The 24,960-nt window shown below is 42.7% G+C and overlaps 1 protein-coding gene across 4 annotated transcripts in view; it reads left to right on the forward strand.

Annotated features, from left to right (window-relative positions):
* EDA (ectodysplasin A) overlaps positions 1-24,960 on the forward strand; it is a 2,379,945-nt gene that overhangs the window by 1,013,573 nt on the left and 1,341,412 nt on the right. For all 4 annotated transcript variants that reach the window (XM_069612481.1, XM_069612482.1, XM_069612483.1 and 1 more), the window contains exon 2: positions 6,201-6,248. In XM_069612481.1, coding sequence (XP_069468582.1) covers positions 6,201-6,248 — 48 coding nt within the window. The remainder of the gene's footprint in view (positions 1-6,200; positions 6,249-24,960) is intronic.

The following is a 24,960-nucleotide window of genomic DNA, read 5'->3' on the forward strand; positions in this document are numbered from 1 at the left end:
ACACTGGCCAAGAGAGCTTCCTAAAAACATTCCTCACACACCTAGAACGTTTTGGGGAGGGAAAGACCATCCTGCTGGGGGACTTCAACATTGCATGGAACCCTGCAATGGAGAGGAGCACTAGTAGCAAATAGACCCAGCCCCCAGCGTTCAAAACCCTCAACACCAAATTCGAGCAACTGGCACTTAGGGATTTGTGGACGGCGCTGAGGGGGAATGAAGTTGCATACACATATTAATCTCATGTTCATAAGTCATTCTCCAGGATCGATTACATTTGGGACTCAACCACACTATTAGGCCAGATCTCCGACATATCCATACATGTCAACACCATCTCAGACCATGCCCCGATAACACTCACTCTCACTCTCCCCAATATAAGAAATACACTATGGACCTGGAAATTCCCTGTTGGGCTGTTAGCAGATCAGGTCCTTTGTGAGGATATAGACCAGAAAATACAAGAATACCTTTCCTCCAACTCCAGTGGGGTGATTAGGCCGGACATTCTCTGGGACGCCTTTTAAGTTAAATAACTATAAGGGGAGGGCTCATAGCGGCAGCAGCCCACAGGGGCAAACTAAGGAAAAAAGATAGAAGCTGATCTGGAAACAGGGCTGAGAACCACAGTGAAACAAATGGAGATAGTTACCATTGTGCGGCTCCAGAGGAAAGATAGGGACGCAAAGAGTAAATTGAATCTCATACATCCAAAACCGGCTGAAATAAGTTTGCTCTTCCCCAAGCAGAAATATTATATGAAGGCAAACAAAGCTGATAAACTTTTGGCGAGACAACTGAGAGGGAAAAACTCAGCCCAAACTATCCTAGAAGACCCGTAGGGGACCAAGGTAATGACAACCGCCCAAATCTCTGCACAGTTTTACACTTTCTATTCAACCCTATATAAATCCGAACACCCTGACCTGCAACTCCAACATGAATATCTACAGGCAACCTCCTTGAAAACGATTCCAACTTCCGACAGGGACCAATTAAAAGCAGACATCAGTCGAAAGGAAGTCCAGAAGGCCATCGCAAACCACCTCCTAAACAAATCACCGGGCCCAGACGGCTACCCTGCATAGATAATTCTATTCTATTTCCCAAGCCGGGCAAGGACCCGGCCAAATGTGTGTCTTACCAGCCAATAGCACTCATGAACTTGGATGCAAAAATATACACCAAGATCCTGGCTAACCAGATTGAACAACTGATGCGGACCCTAATTTACCCCGATCAAACGGGATTCATAAAAAACCGACAAACCCACGACAATCTGTGGAGGATATGCCACATACTAGAAAAAGTAGATAAGAAAGGGGACCCTGCAGTGCTGGTCTCGCTGGACGCGGAGAAAGCATTCGACAGGTTGGAATGGGCGTTCCTCTTCAACACCTTGCGAACAATGGGATTTGGGCCCAAATACATCATGATGGTGCAAGCCAATTACGCCAATCCCAAAGCCAGACTACTGATAAACGGCCAACTGTCCCACTTGGTCCCTCTCAAGAGGGGCACTAAGCAAGGCTGTACCCTCTCTCCCTTCCTTTACGCACTACACCTAGACTCCCTCCTGACACAGATCCGCCTATCAGCAGCGATTAAGGGTATACATTTTCGCGCAGATGTACACTCACTAATGGCCTACGCGAATGACATGCTGCTTGCCATCACTGACCCGGTTAATTCACTCCCTGCATTACTGTCGGAACTAGAAAGATTTGACCAGGTCGCCGGACTAAAAATCAACTTCCCGAAATAAGAAATTCTAAACTTATCAGTCGAACGAGACAAATTAACCAGAGCCAAGGAAATGACACAACTGAGGCGGGTTCCCAAAAGCATCCGAATCCTAGGATCGATCCTAGGGGTATCTATCACGTGTTCATTGGGGGAACTTGACAAGATGAATTTCTAACCCCTTCTCGCCCAAAACCAAACCCAACTGGTTGGGAAGAGTTAAAATGGTTATGCTACCCCAGATTCTTTATCTATATCAGGCCCTCCCCATCAAGGTACTGGCAACTTTCTTTCGTACCCTGAACACAAGGGTATCCAAATACATTTGGAAGAACAAACCCCCTTGAATAGCGTTGAAAATGTTAATGCTCCCCCAAATAGAGGGGGCCTGGGGCTCCCAAATTTCTGAGTTTACTATAGGGCAGCACAACTGCGAGTGATAAAAGACTGGTTCGCAGAGAAACCCAGACAAAAGGTGGGGGCAAATGTAAAGAGCGCTAGTAGACCAGCGGATGAGGGAAAAACTGTGACTCAATAGGTCGTATAGACCACGCAACATTCACTCTAGTGAGATCACAAAAATAGTGGAAGATACTTGGGACCATGCAATTAGACAACACCACATCACAACATTTTCCTCTCCCCTCACCCCAATATCCGCCAACCCTCAGTTCACTCCAGGCATGCAACAGGCAACATTTACAAAGTATACAAAGTAGGTAAGAGCAGACTGCACCAAATTCAGCGATATGTTCCAGGGAGATGACATCAAACACTTTATCCAATGTGAAGAGGAATTAGGCCTACAGGAATCACAGCGGTTTCAATACTTTCTGGTGCGCCATTGGCTGATGGCCCCCGGAACAGACTAGCTGCCACGCAACCCTTGACACCATTCGAAAAATTCTTAACTTCTAACCCAGGAGATACATATTTGATATCCAGCCTGTACAAATTTCTTATAGTTGAGCCCCCACTCTCCAGACCCCCCTGATCAACTCAGATGAGAACAAATACTGGGAGCGCCCCTTGAGGATGAAAACCTGACCTCCCTATGGTACGATATCCAATGGCTGACACAGTCTCTCCAAATCAGAGAATTCTGGCTAAAAATAATGTTCCAGTGGCATTATACACCCACACGACTACATGAAATGTCTCGGTCCATATCAGAGAAGTGCTTGAGAGGGTGGGGGAATACAGGGGATTGGCTACACATCTAGCGGTCCTGCCCAAAATACAAGTGTACTGGGAGGAAGTGGAGGGACACATGCAAAAGATATTTTGCCTCATGAACGAGAGACCCCTAGCTGAGACGCTTCTGGGTTTGGCTGCGCCAGACAACAGACTTTGGCCGAAATATTCTCGGAAAGCCTACACTATTCTCAGGATATCAGCCCTATTGGTAATAGCCAGGAAATGGAAGTCTGCAGATCTTCTGCAAGCACTGGACTGGATACAGAAACTTTGAGGCGGGATTGTTTAAATCTTTTTTGTTGTATAAAAAAAAATGTAAAAAAGAAAAAAATCTGAGGGAAAGCTATTTGGGCGGAATACACTCAACATGCTATTGGTAGGGACCAAAAGCACCCACAACAATGTGAGCAGGCCAGTCAATGTGTCAAATGTTTTTTCTTAGGAAAGGTATTTAAATATAAGTACCAGGGGATTCCCAGCTTGACGACGGGGAATATTCACAGCATGTGAATCTATGAAAGATTCCAACGCTGGAGAAATGGAGTTGCAGGTAAACAACTACTCCCTTCTATTTCTAGGCAATACATGTCTCTCAAAATCCTTAACATCACAAATGTTCTGTCGCCAGGCTAGTACTGTGGTTTATTGATCGGTATGCTCCTCTCCCCCACACCTCCTCACTCTGTCAAGCACTTCTCTAATATATATGTCTCTGGCCTAGTGTGCTAGCTATTGTTGTTAAGTCATTCTGAATCTTCAAGACCTAAAATTGATGTCTGTATTCCCATGTTCCCTTCCCACCTTGAAGCGCTTTGAAGCACTTCACTTGTGTATGAGCACTTTACAAATTTACAATTACAAAGCATTTCAATATGAAATAAAACGTCACATTTTCAAATGCATCAAAACACTGTTTTTACCTTCCCCTCCGACACTGAGCATAGATAGTGGCTCACTTCAATGTGGGGCAGGGGCTTCTTTAACATGTGTGTGCAACTTTCGCTAATTTCAATCTACAAATGTGTGCACATCTTTCAATGAATGTGTGTGTGTGCATAGAGCTTTCAATGAGAAAGTGTGTGTACAGCTTTCAGTCCATTTCTATTCATTAGCCTTCATATCCACAGATTTTGGTCTGGAGTCATATTTTCCAGTAAAAGGTACAATATTACAGCACTCTTGCCCTTTCACATCACACGTAGGTCTACCTGTGCATTTCAGGATAAGGGAGTCCAGGGGTTTTACACTTTGCACTATTTTCTGTGCATAAATCAAAATGGCTGAGCTACTTTTTTGGTAAGTATCTATTTAATGATTAGGCTCCCACCGCAATGATTTTAAATGATATCATGTCAGGCAATACTATTTTGTGATGAAATTATGGCCCACATCATTCTCTATGCCGATAGGAACACAAGATTTCTCTTTTAAATGGTACTTAATTAAAAAAAAAAACTATTTCAATTTCATGACAAATTAGGTCATGTTTACACCGTCACTTTTCAAAATGCACTTAGTTTTCTTGAATATGAAATCTTAATTGTGTTACGTTTCAAACAGAGAAAAGTGTCATTTTATCTTACACAGTACCCGTGTCCCTGTTAAAACTAGTATCCCCATGCTGCTCCCAGCCCCCCTTATTCACAGGATTTACCATGTGCAGCACTTTTGGGTCACCTGGAGTTAAATATGGCTTCTAAGTTTGCAAAACTCTCTGGACCCTCTGAGTTTGGAATTTCTCAGTCTGCAAGGTCTCTTAGACTGCTGCATATGGTCGCAGGAAGGACTGATCATCTCCTTTCCAATGGGGATCATCTATGCAATATCTATGGAAAATCAGCACTCCACTTGATGTCTGTTCATTTAACATTTAACATTCTTCTCTAGCAATCCAGCTTTCAGTAATATCCAGAAATCTCCTTATCCTCTACCTGTGTAAAGAATTGTCTAATATAAAACTCATCCCCCAGTCTTGGTACTGGCAAGATCCACCTCTGGTGTTATGACTGAAAAGGATTGCTAGTTTAATAAAAAATAAAGAGTACAAAAAATATACATATCAGGGTGAACAATTCAAGAAGCTGTATGCCTCTGTGAGATGTATATTTAAGGAGATAATGTTTATATTTATTTTATACTTTTATCATTACATACCAAGTGGATTTTGTATCTGTTAAATAAACATTTGTTTATCTATATACAAGACACAACTTATTTTAAGTTCCTAGCGTCTTTCCACTGTAAAGTTTTACATTTTTACTTGATTTAGTTTTGAATACAATATTAGACGTGGAGCTATTAGTGTTCAATTTGACCAGAAGTGTAAGTAATAACTGCCCATATTTGTCTTCAGTTGTCAATGTGGCACATGGGAAATACGCTCAAAGTCTCATAACCAAGTTGGTAAATTGGTTTAAACAGACTTCTGGCAGGTGAATTTTACTGTGGAGAAGCAAAGTCTTAACTTGTGATCTCAGATCTTATGCCCCAAATTCCTGACGTGGGGGCCTTAACTGCACTAAGATAAATCTATTTCAGAGATACAAACATGCACCATTTCCAAACCAACAAACTATAGTATTATGGGAAGTAATGCAATTTCAAATGGCGTTTGCTTTCCTTCTTTTCACTTTGCATTATTTTAGTTAAATAAAATACATTGCAAGATACAATTGTTGAAAATAATGAAGATGTTATTTTATAATTTACAAGTGCATATTACTTCACTGTGCTTGCGACCCTGGAACATGGCACTGTGGTGAAATTGTGGAACTGCTCATTTATCTAAAGCTCCAAAATAAATGTTTGTTATTTATTTATTTATTTATTACATTTTTTAAGTGCATTAGCAACCCAAGGGCATTGAGGTGATGTTGCATGAGATTGTCTTAGTTACAGCACGGTTATATTGCTCATGGTTACAGTGAGCATATGGTCTGGGGCATGGTCTGGGCCTGATGTTCTGGGGCCTGATGAGTTATTTTGCTCTTAATCATATTACAGATGCTTGGCCCTTATGTTTAAATGTGACAAAGTTCTAATTTTAACAGATACAGTTCTCTGTATATCCTGGGCATCAGCAACCCAATCGCTATAATCATTGTATTTACATGACAGCCTAAGAAATTGTTACAGTTTGTCTCTCGGGTGCAATAGCAATTATTCAAGAAGATGCAGAATCTGATAGGTAGCATGTTTATTTTTAGCTGTACCTCTTTCACTCTATAGAAATACTTTCTCTTCTCATTTTACTTCAGGTGACTGAAACACGGTTCGACAATTACCCACAGGTGCGAGCAGGTAAGGTAAGTGTTATGTATGTATGTATTTGCGCATGTATGTTAGTGTGTTTTGTTTTTATGACATTGTGCATGCTACAAGTTGTTTAAATGATGTATACATGCATGGGTGAAAGTGTTTTGTGTGTGTGTGTGTGTGTGTGTGTGTGTCAGTGTCAACTCCACGCCTGCATTTACTTCCTTAATATGGCATCTGTCTAATGCCCTCCGGTTAACACGCTCTTTGGTAGGTTCAATAATCTATGGGTAAACCCCCCATGTAAAGTTTTGAATGAGTGGATTGATGGCTCAATAGGTATTCTGTTCAATAACTCTCTATCTACTGAAGATCTAATCCACATTACTCAAAAGGCCACAATGTGTGTGCTTGAACAGGATTGGATTACCACCAGACAACAGTCAATGGCTTATACAATTTCAGATCACTTTAGTGTGGATATAAAACCTTTTTAGAAAACCAAAATGAAATAAAAATCATACTCTTCTTTCCCACCTACTGCAACACACTGCTATGGGAGAATATCAAAGATGAGGAATACATGAGAGGACACAATCTATTTGAAGAACAAATTGCTTACCCTGGGTAAAGTTCTTTCGGCTGTATGTTCCTCCCACGTATTCCTCATCTTTACATCTCAAACAATTATTGGTGAGTGTTTTGGACCCGATTTACAGCAGAATAATGGGTGGGGTCACTATGCAGAGGTATGCACAAGAATTTTGTACTCACAGCAACCAATTTTGGTTTTGAATCACTTGTGACTCTTGTAATTTGGGTGCCTTACTGAATTCAAGGTTAGCAGGGTTTGCTATAGTTAAACACCCAGTTTCTGCTTTTAACAAGGTAAATTATGTTATTCCTTTTCTGCCGATCTCCCTTACCTGATATTGGTATGTATACACCAATTTTTGTAACCAACTTTATTTGATTCTGATATTTTGTATTTGTTACAATACCAGCTTTGAGAAAGACCATAGGTTGAAACAAGCTTCGGCTGGGCTGTGGGGATGACCATTAAAATGTACTTTTTGAGGACTCACCAATTACATTGGATTATATGTATTATTTGTATTGGTTTAATTTGCAAACTGTTACAGTTTTCTTTTGAGTGTTAACATTAATTGAAAAGTGTCACAAATGTCTGGTAAGCACAGAACACTGGTTTAACTTTATATCCTTGATTTGATTTGATTGTACTTATTTGTAGCACGCTTTGGCCTGAGGAGGAAACCAAACATTAAACTGTATCTAGGCGCAGGTGTTACATATAAGAAGACACAGAAGAAAGGCGATGTGACCACATTGTTGCAGAAATTAATTTGTGCTTTTAGCTTCTTCCTGAAAAAGAAAAGCGAATCGAGTTCCAAAGTTCGGGGGGTAATGAATTCCAAGCGTGAGGACCAAAAACCAAGAGGCATCTGTGTCAGGTCCTAGGTTCTCACGCAAACATAGCACGCACTCCTGCCGCCCCTCAGCGATTTTTGGCGCCTACACTAGTAGCAACTCAGGTTGGCTGCAGCCCCCATGGAGTAGCAGGGTTAAGGTCCACGGATTGGATGGGTACGGGGTGTTTAGGGTAACCGGGTAGATGGAACGGTTTTGGATGGGTATGGGGGAGTTGAGGAAAGGTATGCTCCTTGGCTCTTGTGTGCACGTGATGCCTCAGTTTTCACATGCATGCTTGCATTCTAGCATACATGCATGTGGGCCAACATCACAGTGAGTAGATTCTGCTTTACACTGTTGTACCATGTACTGATCAACACGCACACACTCACATATAGCTGTACCAGTTACCTTGCTGGGTGTTGCTGCTAATATGCCACTAGTATAGCCACTATAATACACTTTTGAAGCACATTATTTCTTTGCTTCCAGTAACCAGTATGCACCAAATATGGATTAAGTTACAACAATGAACATGGTCAGTACATTTTTATCTTTGCGTATGGCAATCTCCCAGCTTAATCTGCATACTGAATCTGTTGGATGTCTCCACAACCACCAGTCTGGCTTCAGAGCTGCCAGAAACACGGAAACTGCTCTCCTGAACACCCGTGAAGACCTGCTCTCTAATCTCCCTTCTATCCTCATTCTCCTCGATCTATCCTCTGATTTTGACACAGTCACGGTCAACCATGTCATCCTTCTCAATCGCCTACATGACAACCTGGGTATCACCGATCAGGCCCTGGTCTGGTTGACCTCCTTTCTCACTAACCAACCCTCTCAGGTCCAACTGGGGTCCTTCCTCTCCTTTTTCTCTGTCTCTCTACTTGTGGTGTTCCCCAGGGGTCTAACCTCTATCCCTGACTTTTCAACCACCAACTGGCACCTCTTGCCCATCGCATCACTTCTTTCTGTTCCAATTTTCAGTGTTATGCGGGTGACACTAAGCTCTCTTTCAGTATCCCCTCAGCCACCTCTGCTCCTTCTCTCATACCAGACTGTCTGGCCGCAATTCAGGAATGTAGCATGCTTTCCTTAAAGCCAGTAAGACTGAGATCTTCCTCTTTGGGACACATGCTCCTTCCTTTCCTTTCTCTCTCTGGCTGCTCACTCTTTTATTTTTTTTCAACAACACTTTATTATTTTTCATATAAACAATAATAGTAAAAGCAACAATGCTTCACAATCAGCATAAAGAATGAATTTTACAAAAAGACAAGAGCATCATAAATAATGCAAATCAAACAGAAAACCAACCGTAGTGAAACATAACCAGCAAGATAACCACAACCACACAAGACAGCACAAAAAAAAAAGGGGGAACCCCACCCTTTTCACTACGACTACCATAACCGTCAAAACAAGTCCACCTTCCCATCAATCATATAGAGCCATAAAGGGACCCCATAATTTCAAATAATCCTCATCCTTATCTTTATTATGAAATGAAACCTTATCATACTGTGCCAAAACATGTAATTCCGTCAGCCATTCATCAACATTAACCTGATAGCCACCATTATGGCCCTATCAATCCAACAAGAATGTCTCGTAATTCAACCACCCCTATCCTTACGGGAAAGTAGTATGATATTCACTGCCGCTCTGGGCCCTCTTCCTGCTCCTTCCTGTGAGGCTAAGAACCTTGGTGTCATCTTCGACTCCACCCTCTCCTTCTCCCCTCACATCACTGATGTCTCCAAGAAGGCAAACTATCAGCTGTACCTCCTCAGAGGTATTCTTCCTTTTTTCACTTTCCCCCAGAAAATCACTGTCTCCAGAGCTCTGGTCCTCTCTAGGCTGGACTACTGCAAAAGCCTCTTTCTAAATCTGCCTGCCTCTACTCTTCGAACTTCACAACTTATTCAGCACAGGGCTGCGAGACTTGTGCTTGGCCTCAAGCCCAGGGATCATATCTCTCCAGCCAAGAAATCTCTTCACTGGCTCCCTGTGGCTGCAAGGATCAAGTTCAAGATCCTCTGCATCGTCCACAAGGCTTTCTGGGGCCTCGGACCGCTCTTCCTCCAACTTTCTCTTCCAAAACATCTTCCTTCTCAAGCTCTCCGCTCTTCCACCTCCAACTCTCTGAGGGGCAGACACTTCTCTAAGCAGAGAGTTGGGGGCAGATCGCTCTCCTTGGCTGGGGACTCCCTCTGGAACAGCCTCACTGCCTCTCTCAAACTTGAGCAGAACCCTCTTTGGTTCCGGAAGCAACTCAAGACGTTCCTTTTCCCTTCCGCTTTCTCTCTTCCTCTCCCCTGCTGACCTACTTGCCTGCTCCGCACACTGGTCAGCTGGATACCCTCTGAACTTGGTCTCAGAAACCTGCATGTCCAGTTGCCCTTGCACTGCGTGCGTGCTCCCCCAGCACTTCAGGGTCTGTACCTGAAACCCTACAGTCTCTTCTGTCTGCATCGATGAGCCACCCACTGGCTGCACTTACTGATTTACCTGCACTTCTCCCCTTCCCTCTTCCCTGCACTTGAACGATCTGAAGTACACAAGGCTTAGTAAGATTGTTGTTTTGTCCTCCTTTTGTTTCCCCCTCATTGTTTTGTCGCTCCTAGAAATACTTGTGTACAGGCGCGTTATAAATGTCATATCATATCATACTTAGCTTCGGCATTCTTTTATTCCCCGTTCTGTGGTGTGGGATGCATAGTACGGTCTGCGTTGTCCCTGTGGACTGCAGGGCCAGATTCTGTGAGCGCTGTACTGGCGTTGGTGAGTCTACAGTAATATAGAATTAGGTGCATGGATAGACTAGTGCTTTCAATAATACAGCAATCTTAGCAATCGTTCTGTAATTCACAAGAATGGTATTGTTAATGCGGCAAAACCTGATGCAGGTTTTGTCAGTGTTTGTTGTTTTTTTGCTGGCTCTTGTCTGTAGCTACTGGCTTCTACCAAGTGGTGTCTGTTGGCTTCTGCCCAGTCTAAGTAGAGCGCACCTCATGTGGGGCAAACGTGGAACCTGCTATGATTTACGTGGTACTTCCTAGGTTTTGATGACATAATGTTCCACCTATTGTGACCCCCACCCCTTTCTGCTTCCTGACCCTTTGTCCCCTGACAACCCGTCCTCATGATGTACAAAATCGGAAGCAAGTACTACTAGTAGATTTTGATTGGTTGATCGAAGAGATCAAGCTGGGCAATAGGGGTAGGTCTTAGAAACAAGATAGATAGGATCCAGGTCATAAAAGCACTTAATAACAAAACAGAGGATCTTGAAAAGGATACTTTATTGTACTGGTGTCAAATAAAGGATTCAGGGATTGGAAAATGCAGGGGCCGTTTTAGGCAGATTAAAAAGAGGTCTGATGGCTGCATTTTGGGCAACCCATATGGCGGTGTATCTGGCCTGCCGGAATTCCAGTGAGAATAGTATTGCAATAGTTGGAATTTATTAATGCTACAACAACAACTGGTTGATCTTTCTCAGCATTAAGAGTGAGAATAGGTTGCAGCAGTCTGAGTCGATAATAGATTCATTTTAGTATCTCGCTAACCTGCAAGTTACATTTCAAGTTTGACTGTCAAAATGTTTTACTTTGGATTAAAAGATAGTATGCACATCAAATAAAGCAGGGCAAGAAACAAGGTGGTGTAAATCTGGCAGAAGATATTTCGGTCCAAACAAGATAATCTCAGTTTTAGTGGGATTTAACTTGTACCTATTTGTCAGCATCTAACTTTTGATATCCTGGGCACAGTCTAATATCCATTAATTGAATCCGGGAAATGATTCATCCTGACGTACATTTGTGTATCATCAGCATATGAATGATACCGTAGGCTGAATTTTTAAGATATCCAGTAAATTTCGAAGGTAAATGTTACATAATAGAGGAGAAAGGACAGAGCCCTGTGGAACACAACAGGGAGCGAGCTAGAGTGAAAGGCTCCTATTTTTACCTGTTGAGTCGGTCTGTTAAGGAAGATATAAACCATTTTTGCGAGTCTTTGACACTTGGGCTACCTCAGTCAGTCTGGATATAAGTATATCGAAGTTGACTGTATCAAAAGACGCCGAAAGGTGAGCATAACCAGCAGACATAGGTCGTCTTCATCGGCTGATCTTAAGATGTCGTCCAAGACAGCCAGGAGTGTAGTCTCCGTACCATGATGGGCCCTAAAGCCTGACAAAAACATGTCAAGCATTGATGTTCTTCCAGAAAGTTTTGAAGTTGGGTAGTGACAATCTTTTCAAGGACCTTAGCAGGCCATAACAAACCTAAAATAGGGCAATCATTTGAAAGCAAATTATGATCCATTGAGGGTTTCTTAAATAAAGGAGTCAAACAAGATATTTTTAAGCTCCATTGGGACTATGCCTTGAGCAAAAGAGAAATTTACAAAACTGTCAATGCATTCACTCAGTTCTGTATCATGTTGTTTTGCAAGGCCAACAGGGATGGGACCATCATTATGATTCATTGGTTTTGAATTTGAAATTAATACAAATATTTCCTCTGGGGTGGCTGGAGTAAAATTAAACTTGAGTAATGCTGATGGAGAGGGTGTCGGGTGATCAATGTCAGACAAAGAAGATTGTAAAGTGGATAGTTGTAGATCGTTATTTGTTCGAATGGTGTTAACTTTGTTCATAACGCACATCTTCATTAAAATGGTCAATTTATGAGAGGGAAACAAGCTCGATGATGTGTATAAAGGGTTGGATAGGCTTTTTATTAATTCAAAAAATCTCCTTAGGTTTAATATTTGTCATATCAATCTGGTTCTGTAAAAATCTACATTTGGCCGAGACAATGGCCTTTTTATAGATCTTAAGTGCCAGATCGGATTTAAGTGTTGAAGAGGGTTTGTTTTAAGAAAAAGATTCACATTTTTAAGGAATGCTCTAGTTAGTCGAGGAGATTGGTGACAAAGAACCAGATAAAAGGAACGAGAAGAGTCTGCAACCTGTCAAACCATGCTCCTCTCCTTGACCTCCCAACGCAAGCTCACACCTTGGTGAACTTCCCTTGATCCTTCCTTCTCTCTCACTTTATCCTCCTGCTTCTCCTGCACTCCCTCGAAACTTCACATCTGTCTTGTTCCTTCACCCATGCCAGACTTTGCCTTGCATCTTCTCTCGGACTCCTCATCTTTCTCTTCTACTCTGTCCCTGATCTTTCCTTACTCTTCCTCCTCCTCCTCCTCCTCCTCCTCTACCCTAATACTGGGGATGATCTGCTTCACCTCTCCACTCTGATCCCCTCCTCTTCAGTTATGTTCTTACTGTTCATCACCTTCCCTATAATTAATTAATCTTTTATAACATGCATATCATCGGACACCAATCTCAAAGCGCAAGAGGGGAATTCAAACCTGTGTTGCTCTGCATTGTCTTGTTTCTAAGACCAGTGCGGTGCCCCTGCGCTATCCCCCACAGCCTTGGGACCCTCTATATTAAGGATTGACTTCTTCACTGTCTGAACTGCTGGTCACTCTCACTACATTTTCTTTAGCTACTCTCACCACCTTGTTCTTAACATCTTTTGCCACCTCCTCCTTAAACACCTCTGTAGCCAGAGCTGATATTGGAATTGCTCCCTTTAAGCTTCTTAGGTCCTTCACTCCCCATTATGTTTCTTCCCAAGCTCTTGGGTCTCTCTCTGCACAGCTGCCTGAGTCAGTCTCTCTCTCTCACCCCCACCTACCCCTAATACACACCTTGGGTTCGCTCTCCTCCACTTTCTGGGTCTCTCACTGTTGCCACCCTCTTTGGTGTCCTGCTCCCAAGATTTCGGGATCTCTCTCATCATCCCTCTAGATCTTTAACTCTACAACATCCTTGGTCTGTCCTCAGCCTCCTATCTCCTACAGACCTTGCAAAATCCATACGACCACTGCATACTCTGTTGTGAGTCTCCCTTCTGAAATATTTGTATGCACTAATTGCACTATCTGGAGCTGCCCTCTAGATTTCAGCAGTACACCATGTTAATCCCAATTCACTGGAAGTGGTGTGGGCTCTGCAGCAGCTCTGAGGTTGATATGTACTTGGAACCATGGAGTCTGCCTTCCTGGGGCTTGGTCTGCTTCTGATTCTCTAAGAAGAAATTACAGAGAAGTGATCATTGAGACTTCTAAGTAGCTGGCACAAAAAGTATCCACGTGGCTTAGAACTGATGTGGTACAATGAAGATAATACATTACACCAGTCAGTATGTACAAGTAGTCCATATTAGACCCCCCAAATATCCACACTGCAACTTTCTGGATGCAGTATTTGGCTACCCAGTTCAGGGTTGCACTGGATTCCTTACATTTCGTAGCTGTGTCTTGTTTGAACATTGATAATTAGTCAGAAAAGTGATTCTCTACCAATTTATATATTTTATTTATTTATTGCATCAACTTGTTTTTATCAAAAGAAAACAAACAGAAATCAGTTTTAAAACAGCACCCAGATAAAAGGAAGAAAGAAAATAAAAAAATAACATGATCTTAGAGGTAATCCTGAAATAAGAAAGTCAGATTCTTGGGACAGGTCCTGTCTCCACACAAACGTCTTCAAGAAATACTAGGGCAATTATGTTTTTTTATGCTGTGGCCCTGGATTAACAAGTTCCACCTTATTGAGGAGACCGAAATTGCAAAATCTGAAAAAAGTGATCGGAAATGTTTTGTGTGAAGATCTTTCAAGGAATACACACCGTGGCCAAATGTTTTAGAGATTCTCTTTCAGAGGAAATTTTGCAGTATTGGCAGTGGTTATCTTTTGACCCGCTTCTTATGGCCTGGATCTGGCTTCTCTAAAGTCATAAGTTTGGACTCAAGAGTGTGGAAGGCTTCATAGCCCCATCTCCGGTTTTCAGGAACAAAAGCATTGGGAGGACTTTGAAAAATGTACCTATTTTCCATAACATCATTGTTTAATGGCCTTTTGATGGGTGGTTAGGCCAGATGTGTCTTTGGATGGAGAAGGCTTGATGGACACAGCTGCCAGCTCCAGTCTAGGAGGCACAAACCAGACTCACAGTTTGGCAGAGAGTGACAATAGCAGCCCGCTAGACTCCAAGCTAAATGTCTTCAGCACCAAGTCCTGCACCGCTCACTTCAGACTCAATGTGGGAAGCGAGGACCCAGATTGGAGACTAGCTGAGCTTCAATTGGAAGTACTGTGCCATTGATAATATGCAACATCTGAGAAAGTGGTAAGGACAATGCAACGTCAACAAAGAAGCGCGACATATGGGCTCTTTATTTTCACATTCCTGACCAAATAGACCAGAATTCCCAAGCTGCCTCGCTGATATGCTGAGTATTTCCAGAGGCCTACAATCCGCATATGTAAGGACGACATGTGCAGACTTGAATTCCGCCGGTGCAGGAGAAAAGGAGCCAGTAGACAAGTCTTCTCTATCTATGCCCCAGACTCTGGAACCTACACTATGTCATCTCGAGACTTACCCGTTCGCTTCTAAATTTCAGGAAGGTGCTCAAGACACTCCTCTTTATTGCTCCTCCATAACACATAGGTGGGGTGTATGCGTGGACCTAACATGAGACTGGATGATCTGTTCCTCCCACTCTTTTCTCTCCTGATTGCTTGTAGTTCCCTTGCTGACAAATTGCCTATCTTTCCCCTCCGCTGTTGTTGGCTCTCCACACCCTTATATTTCTGCTTCCCTTACTGTGGACTTCTGCTTATGGCTCGGAAAGTGCTCTGTTGCATCACAAGGCTAGGTCTGTGGTCACAAAATATCTTAGACAGGCAAATAAAAGTGGTGTGTAGGGTTGCCCAGAGTGATGCCAGTGGTTCAGATTCATTCAAAACCTTCCACCCATCACTTTTGGGGTTACAGGTTGTATCACTATGTGAGAGAGGGAATTCCAAGACGTGGGTCCCTTGCTCGCTGCGCCATAGGGAACCAAGCTGCACCTCACTGAGAAGGCCCAACAAGGCTGAAACATGTTTGAGGTTGCTTGTGTTTCCGTGCAGAGGGAAACTGGGCTAGCAGTTCGGGCTGGGCTGCTACTATTGGTGGCGGTACCCGACTGTTTTGCATATGGCTGGACCCTTTTTGCAATGTTGCAGACGGGCCAGAAAACGGTGGTGTGGAAGGTTGCCCAGAGCAGTGCCAGTGGTTCAGATTCATTCAAAACCGTTCACCCATCACTTTTGTGGTTACTGTTTAGATCTTGAACAGGCTGAGGTGTCGTCTCGCTTATGTGAGTGCCACATGGCCACAAGGGTTATATGTGATTTTACCGACCCCAATTAAATGTTTTAATTTGGGGGTTCTCCCTACAAACCCCCCCTTTTTCCACACTTTTCAAGCCACCCCATCTGACCAATTTCAACCCCTTGCCACACTACACTTTATATACTTATTTAATATTTTCGGCTGTGTTCTTCTGTGTTTTTGTTCGCTCTATTATGTACCACACTGTTTTGCTTGCAATAAAATGACTGCATACTGGCCGCAAGGGGTTGGATGAATGACAACTGGCTCAAGGTAAATGGGGATAAGACCAATGTTCTGGTGGTTGGTTCTTCTTCTGACTCTTTCATGGGCTTCTTCTTTTTCGGCTGCCGGTGCTGGGTGCTCTTCCCATCCCAGTGACAGTCAAGAATTTGGGAGTTAATCTCTCTTCATCACTGTCTATGGCTCCCCAGTTGCGTGCAGTTTGCAAAACAGGCCAATTCTTGCTTAAAATTCTTTGCAAGTTTTTACCTTTTATACCTGTTTGCCTGCGCCCTGTGGTAGCCTCATTGTTTACAAGCTGCTTGGACAATTGCAATTCCATGTTTTTGGCCCAGTCTCTTGGCCCGATACACTGGCTGCAGCTTTTACAGAATCTTGCCGTCAGGGTTGGCACCTCTACTCCCTACTTCATTCTCTTCACTGGCTCCCAGTGGCCAAAAGGATTGAGTTTAAATCCCTTTGTTTGGCCCACCGGGCTTATTATCGCCAGGGAGCAAACATCCTCCGAGACAACTTCTGTCCTATGTTTTGGGGCGGTCTCTCCGCTCCAGTAATGATTGTCTTGTGATTGTCAAGCCCCACTCTCCAGCCACACCAACAGTTCTCTCTTCTTCCTCATGCTCCCTTCCTCAGGCTTGTTCCATTTGCATTGCGTCATGGGTTCCATGAGGCAATGCATCCCAACACTACATATCCCCTTTCTTTCACCACTATGCTTCTATTGTTTCCACTAATCGGCATAGTCATGCAGGTAACGTGGTCTCCTATAACTCCTTTCGCATCTCGACGTGGATGCCGAACTATCTGATGTATCTTACAAGGAAGATTTTCCAATCATTTCAACACTCCACCTCTCACCAGCCTCACCGCCCACCTTTCCAATACTTCTCCCAATCTCTCCAACCTGTCTCGATTCCGTCACCATCACCCTCCATATTCCACACCCTACCATCTTTTGTCCTCTCTGCATGCTTGAACATCTCAATCACCTCAATTGCTTTAGAACATCGACAACCATCACCACACAAGGCACCTGGCAAACTTATTCTGACCCAACCTCCCAACTGTGGAACCTTGCGTCTTCTAAACTGCCTGTTGTCCTGGGCAGCTTTGTTCTTAAATTGACAATGTCTAAGCCTCTCTTCCACACCACTCAACTTGACTTCCATCCCTAACACATCTCCAGTCCAGCCAGGAAAGAGCCTCGTTGTACCCTTTCTCCCTCTACTGTGTTTGAACGGAGAAACGCCTGTGGTGCAGTGTGGGGTAAGCCTATGGGCAACAATCGTCCTCCTCATCACTTCTTTCCATTGGACCATGCCCACATAATGGCTTCCTTAATAATTCTATTATATATCTCCACAATTCTGTGTTTGTGGATGAGATGTGGCACTTGTCTTATGTGCAATGGGTCTTTTCTACCCTCATGTCCACACGATTGTTCCAGAAACTCAGTAATACCGTTAGTAGTGACATGAGGTATCATCTTCACCTCCACCCATCACATAATTCCTTACTCCTGGAATATATAGCATTCTGAAATCTAACTCTTGCAACCTGGACACCCGCCTTCTTGTTCTTCCTGATACCTTGTCTAATCCTTTAGTTGGAAAAACCTGAACCAGCGGTTTGTGGTCAGAGTGTAGCTCAAATGTGGATCCCCATACCAAACTCCTGAACTTTTCAGTAGCCCATTTCACTGCCACTGCTTCTTTTTTAATGGCTGAGTAGGCTTTCTCTGGCCCCTTCAATAGGCGTGACGCAAATGCTATCATATGTTCCTTCTTGTCCTCAATTTGAGAGTGTACATCACCTAATCCCACATTACTGGCATCTGTGGAAATAACAATCTGTCGACCCCTCCTATAATTGTGCAGTGCTGGTACCATTGTATAATATATTGGAACTCTTCCTCACAGTTCACATTCCATCAAAATTGTACATTGGATCTTAATAAGCTCCTTAAGTAGTGTGTGTGATCGGCAAATCCCTTAATGAATTTAGTATAATATTCAGCCATTGCTAAAAATGTTCTCACTTGATCTTTACAAGCCGTGGCTGTTTGCTCTATTGCGTTAACTATTTCCTCCTTTGGTGAAATACCATCCTTGGAAATGAAGTGACCCAAATACTCCATTTCTTTCCTGTTTTCTACTTATCCTTGCTAAGCGTTATTGCTACTTTACACTGTGTTTTCAGTACTTTCTCTAATCTTCTATCATGCTCATCTTTGTCATTGGCATAGATAAAGACGTACTCCTGGAAAAAGATCACACCTTCTCCATCAAATGTCTAGGCATAATCTGATTTTACCTGAAGGTTTCCGTACTACCACCAGGGCCCAAACCTCTTCTGAGGCATCAATGCTTTCTATAATACCTTGCTTCTCAAATTTGTTTAGTTCATCTTTTACTTCCCCTCTCAAGGATAGCGGTATGATGTGTAGTTTTTGTGCAACAGGTTTGCATTCATCCTTCAATAAAATGTGATGCGTGATCCCCTTTAGACATCCAATCTCTTCCTTGAACGCATCATATTCAGTTACACTCTTGTGCTGTTCCACATCTTCAATTACAAGTAGTGCTTCATCAGCATTTGGATCCAGATGTACCTTCAGGAGTCTTTGATGCGTCCAACTGATTGTTAGCATATGCCACACTTAGATGGAATTTCAGAAATGTGATTGTTAACATATGAGATTCTTACCATGCACCACACTTAAAATTCTGAACCTAGCTTGCGTCGCATCTAGATAGAATGTGACTGCTAGCATATGCCACACTTAGATGGAACTCTCAAGTTTAGTCTGCGCCCAATCTAGACAGAAATGTGATTGTTAGCATGTGCCACACCTAGATGGAATTCTCAAGCTTGGCCCGCATTGCACCTAGATAGAAATATGTTTGTTCGCATGTGCCACACTTAGAATTCTGAACCTAGCTTGCATCAAATCTAGATAGAAATATGACTGTTAGCATGCACCACACTCAGGATTCTGAGCCCTGGCTTGCGTCGCATCTAGACGGAGGTGTGACTGTTGGCATGTGCCACACTAGTATGGAGTTCTGAACTTTAGCTTGCGCGACATCTGGATGGAAGTGTGACTGTTAGCATGTACCGCACCTAGATGGAATCCCACAATTGCAAGGACAGCAATGCCAACTAACCAACCAACTAACAATTCCATCCCTCTGCATACACCTCTCAAACTATAACCAAACACAACCACAAGCCTAAAATGCAGCAATCCGCACAAACTTCACAACAATGCAACAACAAAACAAACCACCCATAGACTTGCACAACAGCACACGATGACTACGGACCATAAAACACCCCAAGCCCAGCCAACGGACCCACCGGGCTGAGGCTGTCAACACCACATCACTGCTCTCTTGCACTTTTCCAGCTTATTCCCACTAACCCACCCCCTCTCCTGCCATTTTTCAGAGCCGCCAGAGCACCAGGGGACCACTTCGGTGGTGATAGTGCGCGGTACAAATGTCCTTTAACATTAACATGTCTTCCTTTGAAATTAAGTGTCGCTTTGAACCAGCCAATTAAATCAATCTTCACCCCTCTATATGCTCTGGGTATGTCTACCTCATGTAAATATTTAGGACCGATTGACCTCCTCGGCCTGTCTGTCATATCTTCTCCATCCCCTACAGCAGATATACATTATTTATTTATTTGTATTTGTAGAGCACACTAGCAGCCCACGGGCAACGAGGCGCTGTTACATAAGATTGTCTTAGTTCCAAGAGATTGTCATACATAGTTGCATAAGATTGTCTTAGTGACAGTGATTATAATAGTTACATCAGGATACTTGGCTCTTGGTTACAGTGAGCATGAAGCAGTTCATGTGAGGGTACAAAGAGTCAGAATAGAGAGTGCCATATTAAGCATGATTGGTTAGATGAACAACATGGTTTTCTCCTTCATCACTTTCATCCCCAATCCAATTGGCGGAACCTTTGTTTCTATAACATGTCGCTATGTGACCTTTGCTCTTGCAAATCCTACATATCATCCTTAATGCTGGGCAGGTTGGATGGTTGGCTAGATGGGAGGGGCTGCCACACCTATAGCACAGGTTCTGACCATTCTTCGTCCTCTTGTATTTTTTCCCTCAAAGTCTGATATCTTCCAGAGCTCCTATTCATTGTCCCTCTGCTCTTGCGGTTATATCTCAATCCTCTGTTATCATTACTCCATCTTCTCATTCCACCATGGCCACTTATCAATGCTATGGATTCATTAAAATCGCTGCGGGTAGCTGCAGGTGTAGGCTTAACAGAAGTCACCTTTATTCTGTCCTCTAAGGCCTTTCTCTTACTTTGCTGCTTCTACACTACAACATAAATTGGTCTCTAAGTCTCTCATCCAACTGTTAATTAAACCTGCAAGTTCTTGCTAGTTTGCATATTGCAGTATTTACAGTCGTGATCTGGCGGAGCGGTATTGGCGGCGCTAATACCGGTTCCGCTGGACTTGAGGGTTACCGCCCAACTCATGATGAGGCCCATTGCCTGCTGTCACTCTATGAACACTTAGACTGGTCTGTAATATTAATGCAACATAACTACATTTCTACTTCTGGTCTTGTCAAATGGTAAAGTTTACATATGAAATATATGCAAATGGTTCAGGCACATCTTTGTTGAATTAACATAACTCAACCCCCTTCTCATTTTTACAGCACTGGTGTTAGCAGTGGGCAAAATGAAAATAAGGCAATCTACCTGCTGCAGCTTATGTACGCCTAATCCCTTGGGCTGGAACACCTTTAAAATATGGCAAAATATGGCAAAATCACAAATCATGTTTGTAAACTCTAGCTGGGCAGAAACACCTTAGTAGAGTAAAGGCAGTTGGCGAATGTTCTGGGAATCTTTGGCTGTGAATACTCATGGTGGAGTAATGAATAGGGGCAACCCTGAACATTCATATGTGGGACGCAACAACATTCTTCATAGCTGCACAATACAGGCACCTTTTATAACAGTTATTGTACCAAAAACCCATTATATCGTATAAGTGGAGCATGGATTGCGGGGGTGTCCCGTGCTCCCCTTGTACAGTATAATGGGTTCGAGGCTTGCCGGGGTGTCCCCCATAGTCGCAAGGTTGGGATTTTGGCAGGAAAACATAGATGTGCGATCTATGTTCTGACTATGCACCTGCATTTACGCATTCATCATTTCTGTTTTCTAAAATCTTTGGCTGTGCAGTGATCACATAGATACTTTTAACAAATGAAGTGGTGCATACTGCTTAAATCATTGCTGTTTGTGCAATTGTTCAAAATACCCAACACTCGAAGAGTAAAAGTGAGCAAAGGGTCGTGCGTTCCAGCACAATATTATCTTTGTGGGTGTGGTTTAGGCTATGGGTCATGCACGCTTGCATTTAAGGTAATTTAAAATGTTTGTTAACTCCGTAGAGCGGGATGGACTGTACAATAAATAGGAACATTTTGAGATGTTTGGGCATAGATATAGATGTCCTGCTTTCGTTTAAAGTACTGTTTCACAGTAAAAGTCTTACCTTGTATTTAAAATATAATTAATTTAAGATTGCTTATAATCATCACAGTTTTGCACTGTGTGACATACTTTGCAGTTGGTTCTCCTGTAGTACTGAGTATGCAGCAGAATGCCATCAAAGACACATGACAAACCCAGCAGGAATGCCACTTGCCTGGTTAGCAAAGAGCGGCTTCTGTAAAGATGGAAGAAGGGATATCTTTACGGGACACCTCTACAGCTGTGAAACAGTGTGTACCTTTGGCACACAGTTTTTGTTCTCACCATTCTATAGCTTTGGGTATCCTTTCATAGGTTTCTTGATGCACTTGCGCATTCAGATTTACTCTTCGCGATTTTAACTTCTCTGATCTATTTCATGCTTGCACCTTTTGGGTGGGCACAGATCGCTGAAATGTGGGGCAGTGAAGGGAAATAAGTGCGTCTGAACATTATTTTGGTGCCACCTGTGGGACCGCTGTGATTGACTTAAGCATAGGCATACGTTGAATATTGTAAAACGATGCATCATTTTTAACCTTTACTTTTCTGAAGGGAAAACCATAATTTTTGCAACGATTTAAAAAATGCAAGGTGTGGATTTATAAGGTACTAGTGATTGCTTAACACAGTGTATGTGTGTATTGATTGGAGTTGTTTCTAAAGATAATGTCAAATGGCACCAATAAAAAGCGGTTTTGGCTGTTTTGCATATTAAAGAGACTTTTGGGAAGATAATGATGACCAAAGAGCTTTATTTACATCTGTCATATATATCTGAGAGTTGTATGACTGAATCACTAAATACCTAAAGCAGGCTGCTTTTGGTACGCGTTTACTTTTTTTAAGGGAGGGCGCTTTCGAGATGGGGGTTTGGGCAGTAAAACACCCAGTTTCATAGAAATCCTGCGGGAGAGGGTGGGGGTGAGGTTGCGGGTGGGTAGTGGTGAGGAACAATGGGAGGTTCGGGGGTGAAACCCCACCAATATTTTTTTGAAAAAACTCATTTTCGAGCTTTGAAGAGAAAAAGACCTGTGCAATGCTGGTTTTCAGATCAATAGAAAATCGGTCATTGTAAATCGGTCTGTTTCTCTTGAGAGCTTTAAATGATGTCTTTTCACATATAAGCCAAAAGTCACCCTAACAATAAAGCTTTTGTAAATATCAAGCCTACATAAAAGTTTGGCATTCAAAAACTTTAGCTGTCAGAGTGGTATCACTGCTAGTAGCTCATAATTACTTGCAGTGTTGTGAATTAGCCAGACAAGCAAGACTCTGAGAAACAAAATTGACTTTATATTTAAAAAATGACAAGTAAATTAAAAACAAACTGCAACATATTGCTGCTCCTCTGGCAATCTGCCATCCTAGCCCCTGGGCTTAGTCAGTCTTGTTGTAAATACGTCTATGCCTAAATGTATTTCAGCCCATGTCGCATTGCCTCATGATACTTCACGTGTGTGGGATCTTGGACTCTTTGCAATATATAGGAAAATGTTTTCAAATGTGTCCAGGAGGATGAAAAGATTGAAATGGTACATTAGCATTGCTGGTAATGTTTCTTCATATGTCACCATATGTTTTCAAAACAAAACATCTTGTGCCTTCAAGTTCATGGGTCGGGTTTATTTCTCTTTGTTCAGGAAAATAAATTAAGGTATTTGACCTGCAGGACTGGTTGGATTTTAAAGATTTTTCATAACCGTTTCTACTTACAACAGCCTCTTGGAACCTTCTCTCGCGTGTCTCCTAGGTCTTTCCCCCTACGTCCTTCCCCCTACTTCTTCTGCACTCTTTGCCAGCTGTCTCATAAAGAGCATCTTCTCCGAACTCTTGCAGCCTTCTGCCACAGGCTATTCCTTTTATAGGGCCTTCCAGCCCCCATTTAGCCTTGGGACTCATTTGTGTCTTCCTATGCACTTGGTATGGAGGTTGGAGTATGGGCCCAGTCCCTAGGGATGACTTGCAGTTTTGATGTTGGACTTAATGTTTGTTGGTCCCTGAGGGGCGGTCCTTTCTACTCTTGCAACATTCTGAGTATCCCCAAAGGTCGACTCCTTTAGCATAACTGTCCTAGAATGTATGGGTGTGTATACCTTGTGATCTGACTGGTTGATTGCTAGAGTTTTCTGTCTTAGTTCAAGTCCTGCGGTTTTCTTCTGTGGTTTTGGATATGATTTCTGCAGCCGCTCAAGTATAGTCGGGCATACAGGTGTAGTTGGCTCAGCAGGACTTCCCCCTCATAAATTCCCTTAAAGAGACAGGAGCTTCTAAGGCAGCAATATTATAATCTGCTGCATCTTGTCCAGGGCATGATGGTGGTAGCTTAGGTATCCTCCCCCACAAACCAAGAACTGAGAAACACCTGGCATTGGCCAGCACTGGGCCATCGTGGTGACCCCATCATCCACCCTTAAGGTAGGTAGGGAACTTAGTCAAATGTTCCCATTTCTGTAGTCAGGCGAAACAACCTATTCGGTGACTTTTTCCAAATTGATATTTCACAATCCCTTTGAAGACTGATGACCTTTTAGGTTGCATTTTCTTTTTTGCATGTGTTTAGTAATGTTAGATAATCTCGACGGATATGACATTTTTCAATGTATCTCTGCTCCTGAGGCTCTCGCATTCAGATAAGTGAAACCCTTATTCTCTGCAAATGCTCATCGAATGTAGGAAATTCAATGGGAAGGGCTGACGGCAATATCTCATAATCCACAGGTTGCAGTTTTTGCATGTGTTTAGCAATGTTTAATAATGTCAATAGACATGACCTTTTACATTTCCCTCAAGTCTGCCCCTACTCTGCTTTTATCGATATGAACACAAATGAAGTTTGTTTTATCTTGTTTATCTACAGATATTGATTCATAAATACCTATAAATAGAGATATACACAAAATGGGTCTCCATTCATCGGAGGATTCCATGTGGGGTCTGTGTTTGTGGCTTGTCTGTTTGAGCTAAAAGGGCCAAGGACAGATGCGTGGGAACATACAACCTGATAGCGTTGTCGGTGGTGCATCTGCAAGAATTATTTATCTTGCCCTTAATGAGCCCGCTGTGATCCACCTTAAAGTATGTGTGTTCAAAGCACAGTATGTAGGTCCACAAATTAAGAGACAGAAATACTTTGTCTGACCAATCACATTTCTCTTTTGATACCTTTCTTGATACTTTTCACATGAGATCAGATGTTTGAACAGTATGCATATCATCTTGCCCTGGGACTGTCTGCAGATGCAAACAAGTTGTTCATCCTCTGGAGTTGCGACTTGCAATGAATAATCGAGCAA

This window comes from Ambystoma mexicanum, chromosome 5p (assembly GCF_040938575.1).
Source record: "Ambystoma mexicanum isolate Mex_15411 chromosome 5p, UKY_AmexF1_1, whole genome shotgun sequence".
Classification (NCBI taxonomy): Eukaryota; Metazoa; Chordata; class Amphibia; order Caudata; family Ambystomatidae; genus Ambystoma; species Ambystoma mexicanum.